The sequence below is a fragment of the Culicoides brevitarsis genome, chromosome 2 (assembly GCF_036172545.1).
Source record: "Culicoides brevitarsis isolate CSIRO-B50_1 chromosome 2, AGI_CSIRO_Cbre_v1, whole genome shotgun sequence".
In the NCBI taxonomy this organism is placed as follows: Eukaryota; Metazoa; Arthropoda; class Insecta; order Diptera; family Ceratopogonidae; genus Culicoides; species Culicoides brevitarsis.
Genome location: NC_087086.1, coordinates 12,796,096 through 12,816,644, shown reverse-complemented (window position 1 = coordinate 12,816,644; position 20,549 = coordinate 12,796,096). Strand labels below are relative to the sequence as shown.

The 20,549-nt window shown below is 29.6% G+C and overlaps 1 protein-coding gene across 1 annotated transcript; it reads left to right on the top strand.

The window, feature by feature from the left end:
• Positions 1 to 30: 30 nt before the first annotated feature.
• Positions 31 to 13,122, top strand: LOC134831037 (histone acetyltransferase KAT7). The gene is made up of 7 exons (XM_063844672.1): positions 31 to 99; positions 160 to 301; positions 363 to 2,281; positions 5,679 to 5,772; positions 11,488 to 11,645; positions 11,818 to 11,913; positions 12,814 to 13,122. The coding sequence occupies exons 1-7, from the start codon at positions 82 to 84 to the stop codon at positions 12,925 to 12,927; spliced, it is 2,541 nt and encodes an 846-aa protein (XP_063700742.1). The 5' UTR covers positions 31 to 81; the 3' UTR covers positions 12,928 to 13,122.
• The last annotated feature ends 7,427 nt before the right edge of the window (positions 13,123 to 20,549 follow it).

The window sequence follows — 20,549 nt, the reverse complement described above, 5'->3', positions numbered from 1 at the left end:
TTTCATAGTTTTTCGAACGAATCTCTTCAAATCAAAACAATTCGGGAGGTTTTCGAGGATTTTTGAGAGAAATTCCTTAAAATGGGGCCTCGTAAAAAGGTAAGAACTCGTTTAAATGGGAAATTTGTGAAATTTATTGACTTTTTTGAACTTTTTCAGTCTACAAGTTCCACAGAATCGTCCTCGAGCTCGACAGATTCCAATTCGAACTCGTCCAGCAACAGTTCTTCTGAGAGTGGAAGCGATTCTGATAGCTCCAGTAGTGATTCTAGCTCTTCTTCGTCGGCGTTCGAGGAGAAAAGTGAGTTAATTTCCTCTAAATTTTAGTTTAAAATGATTAAAAATTTGTTTTTTTTTTGTAGATTCCAAAGTTGATGAGAAAAATGTTCGTCGTCGAAGTCAAGATTCAACGGGAAACAAGACGCAAGTGTCGCAACAATCGCAACAACAAGGCAGTAGCAGTCAAAATCAGGCACAAAAACCGAAGGAAAAGGCTCCAATCCTCTCTGGCAGTGTCCCTGCGAAAGTTTCGCATAAAAGATCCTCTTCAGCATCGAGTCTCGATGATTCCTACGAGAAAAATAAGGCAGTTGCTGCTGTTAACCGTAAAAAAATGGGCAATCCTTCAGCTGGCACGTCATCCACGATGAAAAATATTCCTCCAATTACGGGGGGAAAAGTCCCGCCTTCCGTGATAAAGCAACAACAACAACTGGCGCAGCAACAAAACGCCTCGAACGGCAATTTAAAGCCATCTGCCGGCATGAAAGCGGCTGCCCAGCAAAAACATTCGGCACAATCTCAACGAAAATCCACGAAAAACGAGCTAAAAAAGAAAGGACATGATTTATCGGCGAGTTCAGACTCTGACGCGCCGCCCTCATCGAAGCCAATTCAAAAGCCAAAAGAACGACGATCGTCAATTAACACTTCAACATCGGCTGGAACGTCATCGAAGAAGTCAAATTCGAGCCAACCGCAGCAATCTCGTGGCAGAGGACGTCCCCGAAAAAATCCTTTGCCAAATTCGGGGCCGCCGAAACAAAAAATTCCCACGTCGAAAGAAATCATTCCGTCATCGACCTCATCGTCGACCGATTCGTCGTCTTCTGACTCGGATAGTGAAAGCGAATCGAGCATCAGCAGCGTGAAAACGACGGAAAAGACGCCAACGACGAAAAAACCCGCACCAACGAATCACGTAAATTCCTCAAATCACGTAAATGACACAGATGTGAATAAAACTCCGGCGAAAACGGATCCCGCGAAGAAATTTACACGCAGTTCGAGTACCCGGAAGTCACGACACCTGCTCGGAAAGTACACAGATACGGAAGATTCGGATGGCAGCACGACAAAATCCATCTCAAAAAGTCCCGCCAAAAGCAAAAGTTCGGCATTTTACTTGGCGAAATTCAATTCGAAGAAATCCATCGACACCAAACCCAAAGTTGACGTCAAACAGGAGCCGGAACAGAAGCGGATTTGTCCCTTTGAGGATTGTGACTCGAAGGGACATCTCGGAGGCGTCGAAGAAACTCACTTTACGGTCGAAGCATGTCCGAAATATCACAAAGTATCGATTGCGGAGACGAAAGCGATGTTGGCTGAGCGAAAAAAACGCGATGAAGAGCGGAAAAAAGCCATTGAAATGTTCGACAAGACCAAAAAAATTCTCACGATGGAACAAAAAATGTACCAAGCTAAAGTTAAAGAAGCTCGTTCCAGATTTAAATCTCCCACGAACATGAAAGAACCAGAAATTAAAGACGAAGATCGTGATCGCGAACCGAATCTCAAGGGTTTCGTACCGGAATACGATTACCAATTATTCCGGCAGGCCCAGTGTGCAGCCTCGGAAAATATTGAAAACGAATTGAAACTGCTGCCAGCGTCGAAAGGCACAAAGTACATTACCATGGGGAAGCATTGCATGCAAGTTTGGTATCAGTCGCCGTATCCGGAGGACGTTGCGCGACTTCCAAAGCTTTATTTGTGCGAATTTTGTCTGCGATATCAGAAATGTGCGATCGGGATGAAACGTCATGCTGCCAAATGTTTATGGCGACATCCGCCAGGCGATGAAATTTATAGAAAAGGGAAGCTCGGTGTGTGGCAAATCGATGGAAAGCGACAGAAGCAATATTGTCAATTCCTGTGTTTGCTGGCAAAGTTCTTCCTGGATCATAAAACGTTGTATTATGATGTCGAGCCGTTTTTGTTTTATGTCATGACGATTGCGGATGCCGATGGATGTCATACCATTGGGTATTTTAGTAAGGTGAGTGATTATTTTTATTTTAATTTAAATTAAATTTGTTGAGAAAAATTCTTAAAAAAATTTTTACAAAAAAAAAGTTTTTTCAAAAAATAAAAATTAATTTAGTTTCAATAAATTTTTTCAAAAGGTTACAGTTTTTGTTTCTTATTAAAAATTACATTTAAAATTTATTTAAATTTTTTAATTTTTTTTTAATTGAAATATTCATATTTCTTTATGCAGAAATAAATCCAGGAAAAAATAACAATAAAATTAATAGAAATTAATTTAAGGCTCGTTAAATTCTTAGAATTTTTTCAAAAATGTTTGATAAAAATATATCGAAATTTATGCAATATTTTTTTAAACAATAAATTTTTCAAATTGTTAAAATTATCAAAAATTTTGGATTTTTTTTCTTATAAAATTTAGTATTAAATTTTATTTTATTACATTTTTTTTAATTTTTCTTAAATTTTTCGAAATTTAAAAAAATACAAAAAGTCTAAAAAATTAAAAATAAAAAAATAAAATTAAATGAGTTTTGTCGGTAAATTCAAAAAATATAGAAAATCACATTTAAAAATTATTTTATTTTAATTTTCAAAATTATTTTTTTTTTTTTAGTTTTTAATCAATTTTTAGTTTTTTTTAAAATAATCTCTCAAAGAGAAAAACTAAAATTAAATTAAAAAATAAATTAAGGGATTTTAATGTCAAAAATTATTTTTTTTTAAATAAAAATTATTTAATTAAATTAAATAAAATACTTTTTTTTAATTATTTATTAATTAAATTTTTTAATCAATTATTTAACTAATTAATTTAAATTAAATAAAAATTAATCCAAAAAAATTTTTTTTGATAAAAAATTATCCAGAATTTTTGTTAACAACTAAAATTGTCACTTTGTCAGACAAAATAACAAAACCACAAACAACTCTGTCTAAAATAGCTAAAAGACCATCAAAAACCTCTTTGAGCCATCAAGAACTTGACAAACTCGACATAAATTGCTCGTCGTAGTAAAAAGTAATTATCTCAGCTGTGCACGACGCACAAATATGTCACGACGAAAAAAGTGGAGTAAGGGTTCATTACTACTTGTCTGCACTGCAAAGAGGAAAAAAAATGAAAACTTAAATAATAAAAGAGACACGAACCCGAAAACAAAGCCATTTCCATTTTAATTTAGTTTTTTTTTGGTGAAAAGTAGTCAGACACGTACGACAAATTTTATATTTAGCCGTAAATACGTCGAAGGTACGCGAAAATGCACAGAAAGTCGTTTATATTACATTGAACTTGGGGAGAAAATTTCGTCTGTGAACTCTTTTGTGTGTACGACGGCAAACGGCAAACAACACAAAGAAACCCATGGCATACATTACTGGGGAAATTATCAAGGATGATGTTGATGATGGTGATGCGAAGTGAAGTGAGCGCCTAAAAATGTGTGTCCTACGTATGTCGTCGTCGTCGTCGTTGTTTGTCTGCCCAGATAACTCGAGCTGCTGAGGTACGAATTATTTTGCGTGTCGTTGCGAGTAGAGAGAGAGGTGCGTGTGCGTGTTGGAACAGCAACAACAAAAATCTGATGGTCGTTGAACTGCTCGTTCCATCAAAACCTAGATATTTGTATAAAAGACTGATTCGTCTGGTGGTTGTCTAGCGCGGAATGAGAAATATTCCACGTACTGCACATTTTGTTCTCGCTCTGTGTGTGGATATGCGGCGGTTGTGTGTGTGTGTGTGTGTTTGTTGTCTGGTATTTATTTTTTTTCTTCTTTATTCTTTTCCCCGAAAATTTGTCTGCTCTTGTTTTGTTTAGATTTTTGCGATGATGTCGATTCGATGTCGATTGTGAAATTTTGATTCAAGTGTTTTTCTCATTTTTCACAAAAAGGAAAAATTTCCAGAAGATGTTTTTCAGAAAACTCTTCAGAAGTCTAAAAGGCAATTTTTATTAAATTTTGTGGTCTGGAAATTTTATTTTTTCTTCGAATTTTATTTAAATTTAAAACTTTTAAAGGAACCTTTGAATCTTTTTTCCTTAAACTTATTATAATTTTTTTCTTAATTTTTTATCATTTTTTTTTAAATATTTTTTTTTTAATAATTTTTATTTTAAATTTTTATTTGTTTTCACTAAAATTAAAATTATTTTAAATAAATTCATTTTACATTTTAAATAAAATTATTTTTAAAATTTAATTTTTAAATAAATAGAAAAAGCCAAAATTCTTATTTTTTTTTCATTTTATATTCCATTTTGCTTATAAAATTAATACTAAAATATTTATTTTTAATTAAAATTAATAAATATAAAATTTTTAGAAAATTAATTAAAAAAAAAATTAAAATAAATTTCTAAAAATTAAATAAAAGTTAGTAAAAAATATTTAAAATAAATTTTTCATGAATTTTGGTAAAAAATATCATGCAAAAACTCATAAATTTAAGTTAAACCAAAAGAAATACATGAAAAATTCAAAAAATTACAATTATTCACACAATTACTAAAAAATGCTGCAAATAAAAAAATTACCTTGAAATGGTCTAAAAAATTGAGTTCATGCTAAATAAATTATTATTATTTTTTTTTTGATAAAAATTATTAAAAAAAAATATTTTTCAAACAATAATATTTTTTTTGACATTTTAGGCCAAAATTTGCCCATAAGACATTAAAAAAATCTAAAATCATAATTTCCTCAAAATTTATGACAATTGCCATCGATCAAAAGTTACTTCCAAGGACTTCAGACCTGCACCAAAATCAATCGAACCAATAATAATAACATTAACAATTTATTTACCATCGTCGTCATTGTCGTGGTCGTCGACGTCGTAATCATCATTGACTTGCCAACATTTGAATTTGCCGGTCATTGGCCTGTCATGCACTTTACAACACAAAAACATATCTCTCCCATTTATTTTACGTGACGACGACAACGACTTCTGTCGCATCGCATCCCTTTTCACGACTCCGCACTTTTGCAGCACACGCCACACACAACGTCGTCGTCGTCGTCTGTGCGAGTAAATAACTGAATTTGTGTTTAGCGAACTACGAACCCGAAAATTTATTTAGAGAAAAGAGATTTTCCTTTTTTTTTATGACAACTACTACGAACGACGAGGATGGCAACGACTCCAAATGTTAACACAATAAAAATAAAAAAAGAATACTTGTGATGGAGATAAAAGCGTTAATCTAATGACTCATCTTATCTTGCTTTTTATGGGATTTTCCATTAAAAGATTTTTTTTTTCAATTTAAATGAAGAACTTTCACGTAAAACTTGAATTCTAATTGAGTGAACTTCTTTCTCACAAACTAATGCAATTTAAACTAGAGGACTCTTCAAAGGCTTTCAATAATATTTTTTTCTGTGTTTTTCTTTTATTTCAGGAGAAGAACTCCTTCTTGAATTATAACGTCTCGTGCATCCTTACGCTTCCGCCGTACCAGAGAAAGGGATATGGACGACTTCTCATCGACTTTAGTGAGTATAACTTTTTATTTCCATTCGATTTGAGTATTTTTACATTCTTGTTAATGACTGGAAATTTTTAATTTGAAACGATTTTTTGTTAAGTTGACTCAAAAGTCAAAAAACTCGTAAAAAATTAAAAAAAAAATTTTTTTTATAAAATTAATTATTTTTCAATCATATTTCATACAAAAAAAAAAATAAAATTTTCGAAAATATTTTTCTGGAAAAATTCTAATTTTTAAAAGTTAAAATTAGTGAAAGAAATTTTAGAGATAAAAGTTTCTTAAAAAAAATTATCTAAAGTATTAAAAAAAAATTCGAAAATTAAAAAAAAAATTTCTAAAAATTTTTTTAAAATTTTACTTGAAATTTGAAGTTTTCGACGCTAAGTCGATTTTAATAAGTAAGTTTAATAAGTGGATTTTTGAATTATGTTTTTAAATTTTTTTCTCATTTGATAATTTGGAAGTAAAAAAGAACTTCGCTTGTTGGAGTTCGAGGAAATTCTTATTTGATGCAAAATCTTTAAAAATTTGAAAATTTTCCACATATCGAAAAATATAAATTTCTCTTTATCGTTAGAATTTCATAAGATTTAATTTATGAAATTCTAATAATTTTCATAATTTTTTATTAAAATTTTATCATTTTTTAGCAAAAATCTATGCAATTTCAAACCAAAAAGGAAATTTTTCACACTCCTTAGAAAAAAATTTTAAATTTTTAATCACAGGAGTGAGAAAAAATTTCTTTTTGTATGAAAATTGAATGAAAAAAGAAAGTTCATTGAACTTGTAATTTCCTTGTAATTCAAAATTTCACATGAAAAACAAATTTTTGCATCATTAATTTTTCAACAGCTCCTTAAAATATCAAAGCAATCCCCTCAAACTCTCGAAAAATCCTTAATTTATTCAAACGAATCATAATTCATCGACAAGCTTCACAAAAAAAATTCACTTGAAAATTTTCCACGTTTTTTCAATAATATAATCCTCAATTTGTCATCCTATTACGACGACGACAAACCCGAAAAAAAAATATCAGATATTTACGCATGCAAACAAAAAATCGACATAAATATTCATTTGGCGTTCATGGCGTCAATGGACGATAATTTCTGGCTTTTATGCTTGTCATCGCCCGTGTGTAGGACGCCGCGCCGCCCGCCTTGTCGTAGGTTGGAGGAGTAAATACATCTCCAACCGAAAAAGACATCATTTCATCTCTAACAATGTTCGAATTGACTGGCAACGCACAAAACCAACGACGACGACATCCAAACCAAAAAGTAAATAAATCCCGAAAAAATTGTTTCCATTTCCAAATATTCATTTTCTCCCGTAGAACGCCATTGAAGTAGTAGTATTGAGAGCCAAAAAATATATTTTTGCGACGAGACAATAATATTGATCGGCGTGCATTGTGTAGCAGCAGCGATCTTTGTGTTTCAATCATTTTTGCCATATGCGGGGAAAATTGGTGGATGTGCAGGGCTTTTCGGAGCAACTCGAACAAAAAAACCCGAGTTATGTACAAAAAGTCATTCATTCACGACAATAGTTGGTCCCGAAAGTTAACTACGGCACGTACGGGCGCGCACGAAAATTGGCAAATTTGCTGCAACAACGTTCCTTGCTCTCTCTCTCGTTCGTTTATTTATATAGTAATGCCATTTATTTTGTATATTAAATTTGACTGTGAGTGTATGGACACATGGGGGCGACGCCCTCAACAATTTCTATGACCTGACATGACCTCTTTCGGGTAGGTTTTAATGTGTTCGTGTGTGGGGCACACGTGTTGTTGCCATTTTTATCGACTGTTTTTTGACGATAAAATTGTTCATTTTCGGTCCCAAATCGAATTTTTCAACCAAAAACTGCCCAAAAAATACTTTGATGGGTCATTGCTCGAGTTATCCTTGCTACACACAAAAAACCCATGAAACAGTCTCAGGTAACTACGATGTAATGTCGTTGTCGTCTCCTAATCTCTCGAATGGGTTCATTGTCTCCATTGCTACTGGAGCTGCTGCTGCAGGAAACTCGTCGTCGTCGTGTTTTCCCTGCCACTCGCCGCAAGAAGGGAAAAAAGGAACATTTTGCGTGCATTGCTTCGTCGTACATGTGTTGCGTGGCGTAGCAAAAGTACATAACGAATTTAATGATCGATACTGTCGCGACTACAGAATATGCGCATCGTTGGCGTAGGTTAGTTTTTCAGGTACATGACTCTCTTTTTTCGTTGCTCGTTCGCTCGGTTTCTGTGTGTCTGTGCATGACTCAGCTACCGCAGTAATCATATGGCAGAAAGGTGTCAAAAGCCTCGAAACGGTGCCGAAGACCTTGCTCATGACTTTTATCAGTCGGTGCGAGGCGATGCGATGCATGGATGGATAAGTAAATGAACTTTGGATCGACATCAAATTGCGTCTTAATTTTATTTATTTGCGTTTTTGCTTGAACCAAGCCGAAAATTGACGAGTCACGAAGACGACTGAAACGTAATTAATGGAGTTGACTGGTACTTTTCCGCTGCATCCCTCATCTTGTTGTATTAAAATATTTTTTGAGCCTTTTTCTATTCTTTAGTTGCTGAAATTTTAAAATTATTATAGATTCTGACACATTTAGGCACCACAGCATTGGCATCATAGTTTGTTTTTTTTTTATTTCATGGCTTAATTTTATAATATTAATTTTTAACAAAAAAGTTGTTCCAGTGACTTTGAAAGAACTAACTTGAGCTGTCATGAACGCTTTCATTGCACAAGAAAATCGTATTCAATGGACGGCAATAAAGGGAGAATCTCACTTTTTCAGTGCCCCACATAACTATCGAGAGAATGTTACGAGATTTTCAAATCAAGTAGATCAGAGAAAGCATGTATTTATGGAGATTCCTTCCCGAGACGCTACTAGAGGAAATTCCAATGGCTATTGAGACAGAAGTCTTTCGGTCGATGACGGCAGCAACTTGTTCGTTTTTTCATTCATTTGCCTCAAATCGCGGAAATTTTAATCCAAAAACCTGAAAATAAACTAAAAATTATAAGGTTAAAATAACAAAATAATTGCAAATACTCACATGTGACGTATCTAAAATTAATAATCTAGCAAAAAAAGGGTAGTTTTATTGAATGAAAAATTTACCGGTTTTTACCATTTATGTACTTGTACTTGAATTCACGCCGCAACAGTAATAATAATCAAATAGAAGGTACCTTATTACACTTTGTGAGTAATACTACGCAACGCACACACACACCACATGTACGACATCAACCAGGGTCGTCGTGTCTGTAAAATAAAAAAAAAGTATAATAATGTACACACAAAAGGCAAAATACAATATTAGGGTGATAACTGTCTAGACTCTTTCTCTCTTCTTTCTATTTCGAGTACTAAGTAGTAGTCTGCTGATGGAAAATCTTCTTGTCTGATTTAAGATTCAATCATCACACGTACATGCCTACGTATTTATGTCCCTTTTTTGGAAAATGTCCTGTAAATAATTAAAAATTAAAATCATCTAATGCGTTCATTTCAATAAAAGACAAATATTTGAATAAATGAATTTTATCGTGAACTCGAAAAAATTATATTTTTTTGGCAACTGTGTCAGACACATTAATAAACAAAAATATAAAAGAAGTCGTCGTGTGTGAGGTTTGTGTATTTATAAAAAAAAAATAAAACAAGTCAGTGGTCAATGAACTTTACTGCCTGAAATTTATGTCTTTTTGTATTTAAATAGGTGGAGGATTTTTGTTGCAAAAATTATTATTTTATTATGAATTTTTTAATTTTATTAGAAAATTATCTATTTTTGGATTAGCTTAGCTCTAATCTCTTTTTATCTAATATTTATTTAAAAATTTTAAAAATTCGCATAAAATATAAATAATAAAAAAAGTGAAAGGAAAATCTTCTATTCTTTCATTTTCTTCGTTAGAACAACTTTTTGACAATATTATTCAACTTTCTAAAAGTAACAGTTTTTGACTGTTTTAGGTGAGAATTTATTTTTAAATGAGATGAAGTTTTTTTTAGAAGCAAAACATGTCCTCATAAAAAGTTTATATTTTGTGAGTTCAATGACTTTATTTTGTTAAGTCATTTAAAGGAAAATTCAGGTTTTGGCTAAAAATTTAATATTTGTTGTCAGAAAAGCAAATTTTGAATTTTTTGTACTAAGTTTAAACAAAATTTATTTTATAACAAAAAAAAAATGTTCATTTAAAAAGAAAATGTTCATTTAAAAAAAATATTTTTTTTTTTTAAATAAAAATATTTTTAAAATTATTTATTATTTTTTGTCTTATTTAAAAAAAAAATAATAAAATATATAAATATTAAAAAAAAATAAAACCAAAATATTCAAAATAAAAAATTTTCAATCAGAAATTAATATAAAATAATAAAATTTAATATTAAATAAAATTATTAAATTGACATAAATTAATTAAAAATTTAAATTAAGATTTCTAAAAATAATAAGGCGAATAAATTTAATATATCCATTTTTTGTCTCCCCCCCCTCGGATTTTGTCGAAAAAATTCAGGGGGAAAAAAAAAATTAAAAAAAAATACAAAAATATTTTTGACATATTTTGGATTTTTTAAATTAAAAAATCATGAAAAATTACTGTTTATGGTAAAATTATACAAAAAACTAAAGAAATTTGCTTAATTACGACATTTTCTATTAAAATGTTGAAAAACATTTTTTTGAAAATGACCAAAATATTTTTTTTCAAAAATTGTTATTTTTATGAATTAATTTTTTTTAAAATTTTAAGTTAAATTTTAAAATAATTTTAATAAAAAAAATAAATTTTAAAAAACGTTTACGTCTAAAAAAAAAAATTTTCAAAAAATTCAAAAATATTTAAATTTTGGAGAAAATTATTCATTGACAAAATTAATTAAAAAATCAAATTAAGATTTCTAAAAATATTAAAGACCATTGAAATAATTATTTAAAAAAATATAAAATTTTGTTTTTTTTTTGCTGAAAAAAAAGAATAAAAAAACTAAAATTTCTTTATTTACTTTAAGATTTGTTTAATTAATTCTCAAAAATATTCTGATTTCTCATTTTTGAAAAAAAAAAATTTATTTATTTAAAAAAAATCAAATTTGATCAGAAATTACAAAAAAAACAGCACTAACTTGTTGTTTAATTACATGCAATTATATTCAGAACTACTTGTCTAGTTCTTTCTTAAAAAGCCAATAATTTTACCATTTAAACTACTTCAATATTCATATTTCTTACCACTTCACGCAATGAACTACCAACATTCCTCAATAAATTTTTCCAAGAAAATCACGAAAGACATGCTAATCCATGCCGCTGTTGTTCTCTTTTATTTTTTTCCAACACAAAAAGACGAAGAAACCGAGACAAATGATGACAGAAGAGATGCTAATTGTGGCTTGTTTGTTACAAATTGAAGTTCAACGTTTTTAAAATGATCTCATATTTTTTTGTTTTGTGTTCTGCTGTTACTATGTCTATATCTCCGGTACACGACACAAAAATATAAGACGAAGACGTGTCTAAGCAAGAATTCTTTTCTTATATAGTCCCCGCACTCACACACTAAACTTCTTCTTGATGCTGCTACATAGCGAGAAATATAGCAAGAAAATGTGAATGTACTCTTTTTGTTGACTCGAGTGCTTAACATTCCTCTTATTTTTTTTATTTTTGCAGGTTATCTACTTACCCGCGTCGAGGGCAAAATTGGATCTCCCGAAAAGCCGTTATCCGATCTGGGTTTGATCTCGTACCGGTCTTACTGGAAAGATGTCTTGCTGAATTATTTGTGTTCGCGCAAGGGCAACACCCTGAACATAAAGGATATTTCACAGGTGAGTGCCGCGACCGAGTTAATTGAATTTCTTTTGAAATTCAGCGCATTTTTTTTATTAGATTTTATCGCAAGATTTAAAAAAAATTATTTAATATTGAGATTCAGATCGGTGTCGGCGATAAAATAATTTTTAATAAATCCACAAAATAAAATTAAATTTTTCCATATAGGAAATGGCAATCAACTCTTATGATATTGTGAGTACGTTGCAAGCACTTGGCATGATGAAGTACTGGAAAGGGAAGCACATTATTCTGAAGAAGCAGGTAATTCGTCATTTTTTAAAACATTACTGCACTTGTAAAATATTATTAATAATATAAAGTGAAGTTAAATATTTTCACCTCGGGCATTCGGTTGGAGTAACGCAACCGTAATGAGCTTATGAATTAACATTTTTTGATGAGAAGTGATTAAGATGTGTTGCTTGGATAAAGAACGAAATCAATTGCAGCTTTTATTTGCTTGTTGTTGTAATGATGTTAATGATGATGGTGGTAATAACACGGCTGCTTGGTTGCTGGCATGCAAGCATGTCGCAAAAATGTGTCGCGAATCAGATAAACGCACCAGGTGAAAATGTTTTATCTTTGCCAATTTTCGACCATCCATTAAAAATAATCTGAAAACTTATTTTACCTACTTAAAAAAACTGTTACTTTTTTTTTGCTGAAGCAAATGCAATTTAAAAAAAAAATTTTTTTAACGTTGATGATCAATTATTTTTCTGTACGAAATTTATTTTTTTGATTTAAAGATTTGAAAAAGTTACAAAAAATTTTAATTTTGTAATTCTATTTTTTATTTTAATTTTTTTTTATTTTTAAATTAAATTACATTATTTTCTTTTATTTAATAATTTATATTAATATTATTCAATAATTATTTTTTTATTTTTTTTTTTGAATTTAAAAAAAAATTAAAAATATTTTAAATTATTTTTCATTTGAAGAATTAAAATTAATTAATTATTTAACGAATATTTTTTATTTTTTAATGAATCATTTAAAATTTAATAAATAAATTTAGTTGACTATACAAAAAATATCAAATTATAAAAATAATTTTAGATTTTTATTAATTTTTGATGTTTTTAAAAAATGTTTGAAATTACACTCACCTTAAAATATTTTTTACCGGTTTTATTTTATTTTTTTTTAATACAGGACGTGCTCGAAGAATACCAAGAAAGTCTTCAACACCGCGGTAATTTCCCGAAAATCGATCCCTCATGTCTCAAGTGGATTCCTTGGATACAACACAATAGCACACCATCCTAGCGCCAACCAAATTACTATCGAAGTAATAACAATAACTTAATTAACTGCACTTTTTACAATCAACTGCGACAAATTTAAGAGATACTTTCTTGAGTGCATAGAAAATATGAAAAATGTGCAACTAAGTGCAAAAAACTATTAAAAAAATTTCCGACGTAAATTTAAATAAATTTTAAAAAACTTTGATGTTTGTGAAGCGTTCTCTGATATTATTAGTTGTAAGTTTTAAAAATAAATAAATTAAAATTAAGATTAAAACAAAAAAAAAAATTGAATGAAAAACTGGAAGTTTAAAATTTTTCAGAATTACTCATCGAGGCCGCGTCAGAGGAAATTCTTCACGCCACAAATTAATTCCTAACCTTCATTATCGATAACAAATTACTGGTAATTTAAGAATTGCGTGTTACATTCACACAGTCTAGTAATCCGCGCATGGTGTGTGCCAAACCAAGCATAATGAAGAGAATTAGCTTATTAAAAAGATTTTTTTGTGCACGTTACCATTGAGCATTTACTAATTTACCATGCACGTCATTTTGTATTGCATTGCGACAAATTTACTCTAATGACGCACTTTGTGTGACAGTTTATAATTTTTTTTTTGCAGGAAAACTTTACGTAAATGCACTTTGAAAGGATTGTTTTAGAACGGGTAAGATAATTGCTTATATAACACAAAAAAGGCTCATAGCAGAGTTATTCAGTCGGAAAGAAGACTTATGAAAAATGCATTCAATTACAAAAAAATATAATAAGAACGAACGAAGATGCTTGGAGTTTAATGTGAAATGGAAACAATAAACACGTAGTTTAGCTCGTGACTTTTATAATTATCGTATAAACACTTTTTTTTGCTCTCATGTTTAATAGAGTAAACATTTCAAAAGTGTAAGTAAGCAATGCAGTAACTGACTTAATTATTTTCATCATCATTAACTTCTTTTTAGTTGTAGTTAAGAATTGCACAAATCAATCTTCACGCATTTTTTTAAGTTTTTTTTTTTTTGCTAGGCGGTGTCTAACTCTATCGTGTCTGTCTATCGTAAATTAATTATTTCAATTATATTGTGGCAGACAAAAATTTGTAAAGACTTGTGAGTTCATCATAAAAGGTGAGAACTTGAGCGTGTTTTTAAAAAGTTTTTCTTACAGTTTAAATAATAAAAATATTTAACACTAAAAATAGTTTTTAAAAGTGATAATGAAGTCTAAAAGTAAAGTTAAACACTAAATAAAAAAATATGGCTTCATTAAGGTTTTTTAACAAATTGCTTTCTTAGAATCTTCTAGTTATTAACTTTTGACATTGTTCGTTGAACTTAATTTTAAAGATTTAAGTTTAAATAAATAATTAAATAGGTTTATGTTCACAAATATGATTTTCAGAAGTTTATATTCTAATGATTAATAAAAGATGTACTTGACCGTCCCATTCCTGTTCTTAAGGATATTTAATTCTTTGTTAAGCACATAAATAGGTAAGTCATGAAAATAATTATTACTGTTTACTTTCAGATCAACTGGATGTATTGATACGAAAATTTCGATCTGGAATTCATAAATGCATATCAAAGTTAAATCTTATGATTTTGTGGATACTTCTGAAGTTCGCTATCAAATCTGAACCGTCTTAAAGAGTTTAATGATTTAAGTATTGAACACAGTGTCACAAAATAAAATACTATTCAATTGGGTTTTGGAATTTTGAAAAAACTGAACACTTTGTCGACTTGTGACTGACAAGTTTTCTAAATGTTGAATAATTGTGGTTCACTTTTAAGAAAGTGAAATTTTTTATTGAATGAACTCACACATTCAGTTGATAAGATCTAACATTTTAAGAACATTTAATCAAATTTCAGAGGCGTTTAATTTTAACCAAAATAGAGCGGAGTTTTGTGTTGCAATTCAATGGCAAATCACATGAAAGACAATATTTTACTGTGAGGTAATTTGAACTTGTATATGTTTTATCGAAGCCCCGATGTTGCTCTTTGTTAATTTTGTGTATTTTTGTTTCCGGTGGCCGTCACAAGAAGGATGCAGGACCTTTACTCTGAGAAGAATGACGAAATACTATGAATGAATGTTTTTTTGAAAAGATGGTTTTTTTATGCCGGCGCGGCGGATTCTCCAATGACTTTTTCGACCTAAATGAAAATTAGTTTTTATGTAGCCAAGGGTTTTGAATGAGCTTTTCATTATTTTCTTGGATTATGTCAAATAGTTTCAATACGACGAATTATTATTTTTAGCATGCATATAGTTTGATTCCAAATGTCTATGCCGAAAACTTTTTTCTGATATTTTCACGTTTCTACGTGTTTCTGAGAAATTGAAAGCTGAATAAGCTATTTTTACAAATCTGTTTAGATTACGATTTTCCTCTCTCCAATACCAATTTTTAGCAAGATCTTCTAAAATCTTTCAGAATCGATCGATTTTTACTTCAAATTTCATTTAATTGTCTTCCTTCGATCCTTTTAAATTCAGTTAATAAAACCCATTAATTTTGTTTCTCCATTTTTTCTGAATTTCTGAAAAAAAATTAAATTTTAAAAAATAATTTCAAGTCAACTCACCCTTAATATATTTTTCCAACATCACACAGACAGACAACTCTTTCCCCTCCGAAACAACTAATTTTGTAACGAAGAAAAACGCCCCAATTGAAAAGATGAATTTTGAATCTTCGCTGCAAAAATGAGATTCTAAAAATCGCAACAACACATGGTGTGTTAAAAATTGGGTTCAATATACGCTTTTTTTTATTAGTACAATTCTCTCGTCTCATATTCCTTCGTTTCGTCTTTTATTTTTCGTCTCATTATTATTATATTTTTATCAAAAGGCAAAGCACGCGTTGTGCATTTGTGCTGTCAGTCCTTCAAACAAGTAAATATAAATGTATATTTTTTTTTCGTGAGTGCACATCATTTATGGCGTGTGACTTTTGAATGGCAAATTTGCACTCATTATTTTTTTTCGCTAGATTTCTTATTTTTTTTAAACACTTGAAACAAGAAGTTCATTTTAATGAGTTTAAAAAAAAATTAAAATTTTTAAAAATTCTGAAAGTTTAAAGAAATTTTAAGTCAAAATTGGCAAAAATTTTCCATGAAACGACGCAATTTACATCAATTTCTCACCAACATCAGTAAATAATAATAATAATCTACGAGGAGACACTAATCAACAACAACAACAAATTTTGACGCGACTTGGGCATGAATGGGAATGGTGATACATACTCACCAGTACAGACGATTCCATTGCAACTCCCTGCAAACTATCTGCTCCTCGTTTTTTTGTTGTTGTTGTGTGGATTTTCCGATGTGCATTTCATCGTCGTCGTCGTTGTCGGGTAGCAGCGCCGTCACAGGGATAAAAGATATTACAAACCTGAAAATTTCATCGTGTAGGTAAATGTACGGATTTTACATAAAATTTTATTTGATTCATTTTACAGCGTAAAATGGAGTGGTTTACATACACGCACACAGCGAGAGAAGGGCTATGTACTTTTTAATCAAATTGCAATGCCATGGTGAGAGACTACTCTACGCTACACACTAATTCTAGTAGTAGTACATGCATTTTGCGCCGCAGCATTGCGAAAGAGATCACAAGATATATTGTGAGTCGTTGTTCGGGTAATGCTCCGCTCATGTGCATATGTGTGTGTTCTATGCTTGTGATTAAATACGAGCAAAAAGTGGGTTCTACGTCGACGTCGTCATCATCATCGTCGATCATACATACACGAGCACGGGCGAACGAAATTTTGTGAGAAAAACACATTCAACTCAAAGACACCAAGTTATTTGTAAACCGGGATCCGTTAAGTAAAGTCGCAAATTTTCAGTGCTGCTCAAATTTTTTTTATTTTTTTTTTCAACTCAACAAAAAAAATTATTTAGACACAGACAGACGAAAAAAAAACTTTTTTAGTGAATAATTTCAATCCTTGCACTAGACAAAAAAATTTAAAAAGAAAAAAAAATTAAATGAGACAATCGCCTCAATATGTTGTGAAATTATCTGAAAATTTTATTTTAAAACTGTGTCTGTGCCGTGTGCGAAAAAAAAAGATTTATACAACAAAAAAAGGTTGTATGAAGAAAAAAAAAACACAAAATAAATAAAATAAAAAAAAATTAAAACAGAAGACAGTAAAGCAAAAAAAAAATATTCACGACGACGACGAGAATTCACTTCGCAGCAAACACACACAGTTCAGTAATAAATTGATCATTCTTTAGAACGAACGCAAGTGAGTTAAATGACCTTTATATATTTTTATTTATTTATACACATCTCTCCTCCTCCTCCTACTCCTCTTATAAAAATTCATACATAAAAAAAATAAAATAAAAATTTGCCTCATTTTGTATAAATAAATATAATTTTATTAATGAAATGAACTCAAAAATGCGCTATAAAAAATTTTTTTTTTTTCATTTCATTGGCGACAATAAAAAATTGCAGTCTGTGAAAGAAATGAAGTAAAGTAGGTGCTTGTTGCGAACGAATCTTTCTACGTGTTTGCGATATCATGACGTAAATCGTGGGAAACTTCTAGGAAATATTTGTTCAGTTATTGATACTTTATATTGACAAGTCGTCTCCATCGACAAAATGTCGGAAATTTATGAAGGCAAAAAAAAAATATCTGTGCGGCGACAACATAAATCTCTAAAAAGTTATTTTTAGAAAATTTTTTGCTGCCACCGCTCTCTTTTTTTTTTGATCTCATTCAAATTTGAATTTTTGTAAATTTATTTTTTTCTCGTCAAAATATTTTTAGATCTGACTTGATCTGATATCGCTTTTTTTTTGTTGTTTACCGTAAAAAAAAGTGTATTGTTAACGATCTTTTTTTTCTGGCGATTTTTTATCATCATCGGTTTACAGTTAAAAACCGTAAAAAAAAACTAATGAATATTCCGCGACAACACCTGTCAGAATATTTAATGATAACGAGTCGACAACCTTTTAAAATTCTATAACAAGTTTTGGATTATTTTAACAGTTCAGCGACTTTTTTTTACAGGATCGCGTCACCTTTGAATGACCTTTCTTTGTTTTTTTTTTCGTGAATCTAACCTTGAGTTAATTAAAAAGGTAGACAAGACATGTTTATTTAGACGCACAAAATAATGACGAACGAACAAAGGAGAGATAGAAGAATTCCTTCCTTTCAAACCGAACCTTCTAAAAACGACAAACGAAAAAAAAACTTATTCATCGATATCACATCACATCATAACCGAAACTAACACTACGTCGTCGTCTGATGTCATTCATTAATTCCATTGAAACTAGCAAAGTAATCGAGTCGAATGACGAACGTTTCAACGTCGAACACTTGCGTAAGTAAGTCATAAAACATTTTTGTTTGAGCGATCACTGTCGATCATTCGCTTGTATGTTCTTTTGAGTAAATGAGTGAGTCAATAAAAGATTAGAAATGATGTACTTTGAGCTACAATCCACATCATCATCCTTGTTTATCTTGGAAGCAGTGATGGATCTAAAGAACATGATCTGGAGGATCTACAAAATTATTTAAATGGATTTCGGAAAGTAAGAAATTTTGATTAAAAGTCAATTTTTGAACATATTTAAAGCTCAAAAATCATTATTTGAGCTGAAATTGATAAAAAGTTTTAATTTGAGCAAATATTTTGACAGCTGTCATTTTTATAAATGTCAACTGTCAAAATTATTCTGTTAAATTAAAAAAAAAATTAATTTATTTTCATTTCTAATCATTTTTAGTTTTTTTTAAATTAATTTTATTAAGCTTGACCTAAAGAAATTAATTTTCTATAAAAATTTTGACAGCTGTCAATTTAAGAACGAAAAACTGTCAAAGTTATGTTGATAATTCACTCAAAGAAAACTTTTGAGACTATGAGTCTATGGGTCTTTTTTAGACAAATTTTGAACTGTAAATTCCATCAAAACAAAAATTTCAATCAAAATTTTGACAGCTGTCATTTTCAAATGTCAAAATGTTTCAAAAACTCTCTCAAAAAGGAACTTCAAGTTTTTTTACGTGATATTTAGTTCAAAATTACAAAATAACCCTGTTCAAAAGTCAAAAAAGCTCAGTTTGACTTTTTGACAGCTGTCAACTGTCAAAATTTTTTGACAGATTCACTTAATTTTAAGGATTTTTGAGAATATTAAGGTAATTTTTTTCATTTTCATGCAGAAAAATAAGTTTTGAGTTAAAAATTGCTCGAAAATTTTATTTTTTTTCAAATTTTTTGACAGCTGTCATCTGTCAAAATTCCAAAATGTCAATAAAACTCCAAAATCTTAGAAATTTTTCATAATTTCCTCCCAGCAAGTCCATCCCTGACTTGGAATGTCGCTTTATTCATGTTTCACGCAGAAAACCGACAATGTGGCGTGGCATTCTTGCACTTTTTTTTCATGCCATGCCACACAATAAATATAACCGTTGTTGTATAAAGTCATCCATATTGCAGAAATCCATAAACATTAGTCATCAAATTATTTTTATGTGAATCGTGATTAGTTTGAATGAACGAGTGTGTGTGTGTGAGTAAATATGTTTGCGCAAGTGAATGCTTGCCTCATGACGATCGCGATAAAAAAAAACAGAAATTTGTCATTTCTTACACTACTCGCACAATATTTTTTTTTTAATTTTTAATGGAAATGTAGAAAGAACGATATGATGATAAGATAGATAACCGGAAATATTAATCATCATTGCGAGTATGTTTCAAGAATAATAATCACCAGAAACAATTATTTATTCGAGGACAGTCATGCTTTTGAATTTTGTGTCAGAAAAATTAAGTATTTAGTACAGGTGTAAAAATAAAAAAATTTCAAGTGAAAAAAAAATGTTAAAATTTCATGAAATATGAGTGTCAAGACTGTGTCAAGTGAAGTCAGTAGTAATCGAACCGGTTTCTTGTAAAATAAATTATTTATATAAAATTAAAAGAAATATTTTCCAGCTGTGACGATGATCTCATTCCTCAATCCTGATCCACGACAATTTTTTTTTTATTTTATTTTTTTGAGACAAAAAATCAACTTGTTGCCTTTTTAGGCGTTGTCTGAAATTTTTGTTTAATTTTATTTATTGAAAAAAATTTAAAGTTAGTTTCATTTTTTTTTCAAATTAATTTTAATTTTTCCATGAATTAATTTTTTTTCAGACAATTCCTTTTAAAAATTATTTAAAATTTTTTGATGAATTAAAAAAATATTTAAAGTAATTCGAAATTTCCAAGAATTAATTGATTAATTAATTTTTTGGAATAATTATTTATATTAAGGGTTGTCGGTTTTTTCGTATTTTTTTTTCTAACAAAAAATTTTTTAAAGATAATTTAAATTTCTTCATTCATTTTTAACCTTTTTTTTAGATTAATTAAATAATAAATTTTTTTATTAATAAAAAAATAGAATTAAGTTAATAAAATAAAATTCAATTATAAAAAAAATAATAAATAAGGCGAATAAAATAAAATTATTTAATTATTAAAAAAATATTTACTTTGACATACTATTAATATTAATATAATCTATTAATATTAATAATATATCTTAATATTTAAAGTTAATTAATT